The sequence below is a fragment of the Rhinolophus sinicus genome, chromosome 8 (assembly GCF_057876585.1).
Source record: "Rhinolophus sinicus isolate RSI-liver-muscle chromosome 8, RSI-T2T, whole genome shotgun sequence".
NCBI classification, from domain to species: Eukaryota; Metazoa; Chordata; class Mammalia; order Chiroptera; family Rhinolophidae; genus Rhinolophus; species Rhinolophus sinicus.
Genome location: NC_142508.1, coordinates 79,665,600 through 79,672,514, shown reverse-complemented (window position 1 = coordinate 79,672,514; position 6,915 = coordinate 79,665,600). Strand labels below are relative to the sequence as shown.

The window sequence follows — 6,915 nt, the reverse complement described above, 5'->3', positions numbered from 1 at the left end:
GAGACCGGGATTGGTGTATGGGGCGGGCTCACGTTCTCGTCCCAACCAACCCAGACAGGGCAGAGGGGTGGGGCCTGGCCCTCACTGGCGGCCGCGACGGCTGCGCGCGGGTTTCGTCGCCTGGCTTCTGTTCGCGCGTGTATTTCTAGTGTGCGCCATGGAGTCTGGGCTGATCCCGCGTTTGGCGTCGCGCCTGGGCATCGCCGAGCCTCGAGTGCTGAGGTGAGTACGGCCGCGCACGCCTCGGCGGCTTCGTGCCCTCCCCAAGCGAGCGCCGCGCTCTCCCGCGGGATTCAGGCCGCAGCTCAAGAAACCCTTCCCGGCGGTGGTCTCGTGTGTAGACGGCCTTCGGAACAGCGGACCCGTGGTACGCGCGTGGGTGGGAGCGGGACACGGAGAACTTCGGTCATTCCTCGGATGCTTGCTGAGAGCCTGTTTGCAGCGGTGAGCCGGACGGACGGGGTCCAGACCCCGTGGAGGTCTCCGCCTGTGACGGCGAGAACTACGTGCACCGCCAAGCTGGGTGACGCGCCGAACGACGGAGCGCGGCCCGGCGGCTGCCGTTAATAAAAATGCAAATAAGGCCTCGGAGGGCGCGCCCTGTGCGCCGAGACCCGAGTGGTAGACGGTGCCCGCCCTGGGAAGGTGTGGGAAGATCGGCCCGAGCAGAGCTCAGCCTGTGCAGAAGCCCTGAGATGGAAGGGTCTTTGCACGGTCCGCGCTTAGAAGTAAAGCCGTGGTAGCCAAAGCGTGGACAGCAGGACGAGGCCGGTGCCTGGGAGGGCAGTTAGGTGGGGACGGGAAGGGAAGGCGCACTTCTTAGAGATTTGAAGACAGACCTCGGGTTTGGTTGTCATTCAGAACATTGGTTCTCCAAGTGGTGCCTGGACCAGGGGCTTCGGTGTCCTGACACGTTAGAAATGCAAATTCTTGAGCTACGCCCCTCGCCCTCTGATGAGAAACTCGGGGGATGGGATGCAGCACTCTGCCTTCACAAACCCCACGGTCATTGTCTTGTACACTAGAGAACCACTGGTGTAGAAGTGGGGCCGAAAGAAGAAACCCCAGCATAACCTGCCAGCCTCTGGTGGTTCCTGCCTGTTACAGTGATGGAACGATGAAGGCAGGGTTGTTTTCCGGAGGCACTGAAGTTCCGCCTCCAAGTACTTGAGCACAGTGGTGTCTGCAGTCAGCGCAGCCCGTCCTCCTCAGAGGATGTGGGTTTCATTCCCAGCCCCACGTTCATTTACACAGGAGCTAGACTTACAGTGGAAGCCACCAGGCTGTATTCGTTCTTTACCAAAGTGTTGGGCAAACTTCTGGTAAAGAGTTTTAGTGAACTTGTCGTCCTTATAAGCAGGAAAGCAGAGGAATACTTGCGACTGTCCCAGGTGAGGTGTACTGGCCTCGCTGCACATACCACAGAGACCAGCAGTGCAGTCATGTGCCTGGACCTTGCAGCTTCCTGTATGAAGTGTCCCCTGGACAGGGTGAGTAGGTCCCTTTGAATGTCTGAATGACCCACTGCCACATCAGAGCTTAATCATACGTTTTAATTTCTAGTTGGACTAGACCTCATCAAAACTCTTGTGTTTTAGAATTTGCCTGGCTGTCATCATATGTTGTTATTCTAGATGAATTTGAAAACCATTTTGATGAGGTGGAAGGAAAAGAAATGTGTGCAACATCCTCTTTACTCTTTACTAATTTCCCTGGCCCCGTCTTTCTTTACTCAGAACCATGCTCCACACTGCTGCTAACCTCCTCCTCCTAAAGCACGTTCTTTAAAACCCTGTGTCTTCTTCTTGTAGTACAGTGGTTGAGAACACAAGCTATGGACTCAGGAAGGGTCACATGCTGAGAACGGATCTCAGCACCACCAATTGCTAGTGTGAGCCTTCAGTTTCCTCATCCCTAAAGTGGGAATAATATCCAGTCACTGGATTATTGTCTCCTGTATGTAACACACTTGACCCCACACCTGTCACTTAATGATACACTCAGTAAATGAGGCATTAAAAACACCCTTGGCTCCCAGTGAGCTGGCTCCCCGTTGCCATCAGACTCTCCAGCTTCTCTTCAACAGTAACCTCAAGCCACACCGTTCACTTAACAGACCATATACTTGAGTGGCGTGTGGCTTTGTAAATGCACCAACTTTTTGTTTAACCTGGAACGCTCTTCTGGCAAGCTCCTATTTGTCTTCCATGAGCCTGCATTGCTGTTCCATCCTTCATGAAGCTTGTCTGACTGTCCCAGGCAGAGTTGGTTTCCCTCTCCTGTCCCTGTGCCTCCTCCACACACTCCCCCGCCCCTCCCCACTCCCACTATTTCCCTCCTTCCTTTTCCCAGTGAATTGCACACTGGCCCCTTTGTTAAAAAATGGGTGACTATATATGCAATTCCTATGTTTTTTTATTCCCAGCTTGGCTGTTGTAACACATCGTTGTTTTTTAAATTGTCTGTGCATGTGCCTGACTGCCTTTCTAAAGTACAAGCTCCTTGAGAGCAGAACTTTACCTGACATGATTATTTATCATTGACTAAATGAAGCTAAACCTTTAGGTAGAGTGACTTGCCCCAGACTGAATGAATGAATTTGAAAAACTGAGGCACTGCTATATAGAGCTTACGATTTGTATGATTTGTGTGTGTTTCTCCTTTCAAAGGCTTATTTAACTAAACTTTCTGGTTTGAACAAGAAGATATATCAGAGCTGTCTTAAGTCTTTGGAGTGTTTGCTGGGCCTGAATTCTAATATTGGAATAAGAGACCTAGCTGTGCAGTTTAGCTGCACTGAAGCAGTGAGCATGGCTGCAAAGTTACTACAAAGGTACGAGGCATAAAGAACCTTCACTGAAAATTTATACTGATACATAAAGCAAAGTTATCCACTGTTGGGTTAAAAACTAATTAATATGCTGAAATGCCAGGCATATATCATGCATTTGAATAGCTTTAAGTTCTGATTTGCATTTTCAGCCCTAATATTTTTGAACCAGTAATTCTGCAAACACTGCTTTCCCTCAGCTACGAGTCCCATCTGCCACAAACACAACAAGTGGATCTTGACTTATCCAGGCCGCTTTTCACCACGGCTGCCCTGCTTTCCGCGTGCAAGTAAGTGTGCCTTTGAACACTCAGAAGAGCCCACAGTTCACAAGTGCATTGCTCATGCCCACATAGTACTTCTAGTTTAACTTCTTTCAACTTAGCCTAGTTTTCCGTATGAAGGGCATTAGTGATAGTGGCTATGGATGCAACTTCTGTTGATACGGCTGACAACTTGGACTACAGCTGCCAGAAGTGCACTTGCCAAGTGGCAGCGTACATATAAGCTGAGTATTCTGATTTCAGGGTCTACCTTTAATAATTGATGAAGTCTGTCATTAAAACGGGCCACTGTGATTTTCCAGTCATTAAAAAAAAACAAAAAACAACTAATACTGGTCTTAAGAGCGGTAATTTATCAAATTCTTTTGTAGGATTTTAAAGCTAAAGGTGGATAAAAATAAAATGGTAGCCATATCCGGTGTTAAGAAAGCCATATTTGATCGACTATGTAAACAATTAGAGAAGATCGGACAGCAGATGAACGGTGAGTATTCATTCCATATTTCAGGAATGTTTGAAAATGTTGTAGATTCTGTTAACAAGCTTCAATGTTAAATGCCAGCCTCCATATGCAAAAGCTGCAGTAACAGTAATTCTCAAGTCAGATAGGAGAAGTCAAAGCCAAGAGAAGGGCAAGGTCATTTACTTCTCCTTATCCTAGTATTGGGTCAGTCAAGGTTTCTAGTTTTTATTTGTCATCTAAAACATGCCCAAAGACTGAAATTGGGAACAGGAGGAAATTCACCTTGATGACACTTTTTTCCTTCAAGGAGAGCCTCAAGATTCAGCTAGTCCGCCCCAGAAGAAAAGGAAGACAGTGGCTGAACGTCCAGCGAAGGGTAAGGTGTCCTGACACTGGCCGACCACCGTTAGTGCAGCGGGATAGTGGACAGTGGGTTCTGAGCAGTGAGCAATCGTGTGCTGCTTCAGGGACAGGTTGGCAGACGTGTCGTCTGAGAGCACACCCGCAGCCAGCCAGCCCAGGGGCACGTCCCGCTTCACCGCCGCTGGCTCTGTAATTTCAGGGGCACCACTGACTTCCTGTGAGTCTCACTGTCTGAATCTATACAGCTGATCCATGTTGGCAGCCACTTGACGGGACTGTGAGGGCCGAATGCAAGTGCTCGGTTCAGTGCCTATCAGGCCCACGGCGAACGCCTGACGAGTGTTCACCCGAATCAGGTGTCTTAGAGCGTGTGGGGTGGGAGAACCAGAAGCTGACGCGTTGGCTGCAGTGTCCCAGTTACCGTAATGATCAGACGCTTTCAACAGGTTTCCTTTTTTCTTCCTTCCTTCATGTAAACATGAGAATTTGGAAACGCTATTGAAATTTTTCTCTCACAGAAGTAGACAAGGCCATCGAGGTCCCACAGAAGCTGCAAGAAGATGAAGATCTGATGCAGGACTATGAAGAGTGGAAAAGGGAAATTCTGGAAAATGCTGCCAAAGCACAAAAGGCTACCGCAGAGTGACTCCAGCTTCCAGGCTGCTGTGTGCTACAGAGAGTGCATGCGCCACCTCGGCTTTGGAATTGTGTTTGGACTTTTAGAGCCGGACCCTACGACTGTGGCCTCAGTAACAAGAAAGTACACAGGGCCGAGTTCTGGGCAGCTGCTGGCCCCAACTGGCTCAGCACAATGCCTGGCACAATGCGTGCACCACCGGGGCTCCCCACAGGTCTGCGCTCCTGCAGAATGGGACTGGAGCCATTCCGCCCTTTCGTTTTAAGGAAAAGACAGGGCTCGTATCCCATCCAGCTGTCCTGTCCTATGGAATTCAGGCTGAATGGAGTCTTAGGTTTTACTTAAGCTTTTGTAGAAGTTTCTTGGTTTGGCTAAATCAACATATGGTACACTTAAGTTAATAAATGCTTTTATATGTATTCAGGTGCCTTTGTCGTCGGTTTGGGGTTAGGGTTGGGGAGTTGTCTGTTCTCGCAGGAAGAAAGCCAGGTGGCTGGACACTGAACCACTGCTCCCAGAGCACGGCTCCGGCATCACTGCCCGGTGAAACCCAGCTCAGCCGCTTGGCACCCGCGAAGCCATTCACTCCCTGTGCCTCTCCCATAAGTAGGACTGAAAATGGTGTCTGCTCATTTGGATGAGTTCTGAGCGAATCCAAGCAGACCATTTGGCACAGTATCTGCTATTAGTATTTTGTAAAATTAGACTATAGAGAGAAACAGACAGAGGCTCACATGATGAATTACACATTAGCACCATATTAACCAAAGGGACCAACGTTTATTTTCTCTGATATCCACATACTAAAAAATGTAACCTTATTAAATACTACTTACTCTAAAACAATGGGCAAGGGCCTTTATGAAGACAAGTTGCCTCTGATGTATCACGCCAGACATGACTTTAAAATTAGGAATCCATGATCTAGTTAAATATTTCTGTGAAGAATGCAGTCAAGTGACTGCAACCGAGTTTTGAAAACCTATTCAGAATGGTTATCAATGACAGTGATTGCCTTTGATCTGTTATAAGTGAGACATAATGCCTGCTACATATACCTGGGGTGCTAAATGTGACACTGAGCAGGCGAAGGCTAAAGAAATGCCACACGAGTGATCCCAGCAGGCATAATATGCAGCCAGCCTGTGGTGGAGGGGACTGAAGCACACACACTGGCATTTAAATTCTGGCTCTGCCACTTCCACTCTAAGGAAATTCCAAAGCCTTAAAGAGCCCCCGTTTCCTCATTTATAAACGGAGATATTATCTACCTGGTGAGAATTAAAGGTAATATTTGCAAAGTGCATGGTGCTTAGAAGGCAGTCACTACATAGCAGCTCTTGTTACTACTTTGACCTAGAACGAATAAGTGAGTCTTTTCCTCGTTTATTTTAAGCAGGTATATGATTTGTTTTTATTTGGCACCAAGATTTAAATTTCCAGCTTTCGGTCAGAAGCTATTGACTCTTCAGGTAAAGTTAAACACATTTCATTTTTTTAATTGTAAAATACACATAACAAAATGTACCATCTTAACCATTTTTAAGTATACAATTCAGTAATGTGAAGGACATTCACATTGTCACACAACCGATTTCCAGAACTCTTCATCTTGCGAAACTGACGAGCCATTAAACACTCCCCTCCCCCAGCACCTGGCAACCACCATTCTACTTCTGTCTGAATTTGACCCCTCTTGGTACCTCCTACAGGTGGAATCATTCAGCATTTGTCGTTTTGACTGGCTTATGTCACTTAGCATAATGTCCTCGAGATACCGCCACGCGGTAGCAGGTGTCAGAATGGCCTTCCTTTTTAAGGCAGAATAATAGTCCATTGTGTGGACAGACCACATTTTGTTGATCCAGTCCTCTGCTGATGGACACTTGGGTTGCTCCCACCTCTTGGCGATTGTGAACAACGCTGCTATGAACGTGGGGGTGCAACTATCAATCTGCAACCCTGTTCTCAATTCCTTTGGATGTAAACCAGAAGGGATTTCTGGATCATATGCTAATTCTATCTTTACATTTGTCAGGAACCGCCACACTGTTCTCCGTATCCCATTCCCACAAACAGTACAGGGTTCCAGTTTCTCCACCTCCCACCCACACTTCTCTTTTTTTGATAGCAGCCCATCCTAATGGATGTGAGGTGCCATCTCACTGCGTTTTGATTTGCGTTTCCCTGATGATGACTGAGCGCTTTTTCATGTGCTTTCAGCCATTTGTGTATTTCTATGGAAAAACATTCTATTAGAGTCTTTTGCCCATTTTTGAACGGAGTGGTTTGGGGTTTTTTGTTGTTGTTGAGTTGTAGGAGTTCTCTGTATAGTCTA

General features: G+C 47.6%; 1 protein-coding gene across 4 annotated transcripts; it reads left to right on the top strand.

Moving 5' to 3' along the window:
• Positions 1-38: 38 nt before the first annotated feature.
• On the top strand, positions 39-4,996 carry ORC6 (origin recognition complex subunit 6). Of its 4 annotated transcripts, none has more exons than XM_074314960.2 (7): positions 39-222; positions 1,358-1,490; positions 2,670-2,833; positions 2,983-3,120; positions 3,486-3,598; positions 3,885-3,953; positions 4,459-4,738. In XM_074314960.2, the coding sequence occupies exons 1-7, from the start codon at positions 158-160 to the stop codon at positions 4,584-4,586; spliced, it is 810 nt and encodes a 269-aa protein (XP_074171061.2). In that variant the 5' UTR covers positions 39-157; the 3' UTR covers positions 4,587-4,738. The 4 variants fall into 4 exon arrangements, with proteins under 4 accessions (XP_074171061.2, XP_019587416.3, XP_074171062.2 ...); XM_019731857.3 differs by having other exon boundaries at positions 40-222; positions 1,361-1,490; XM_074314961.2 differs by having other exon boundaries at positions 41-222; positions 3,031-3,120.
• The last annotated feature ends 1,919 nt before the right edge of the window (positions 4,997-6,915 follow it).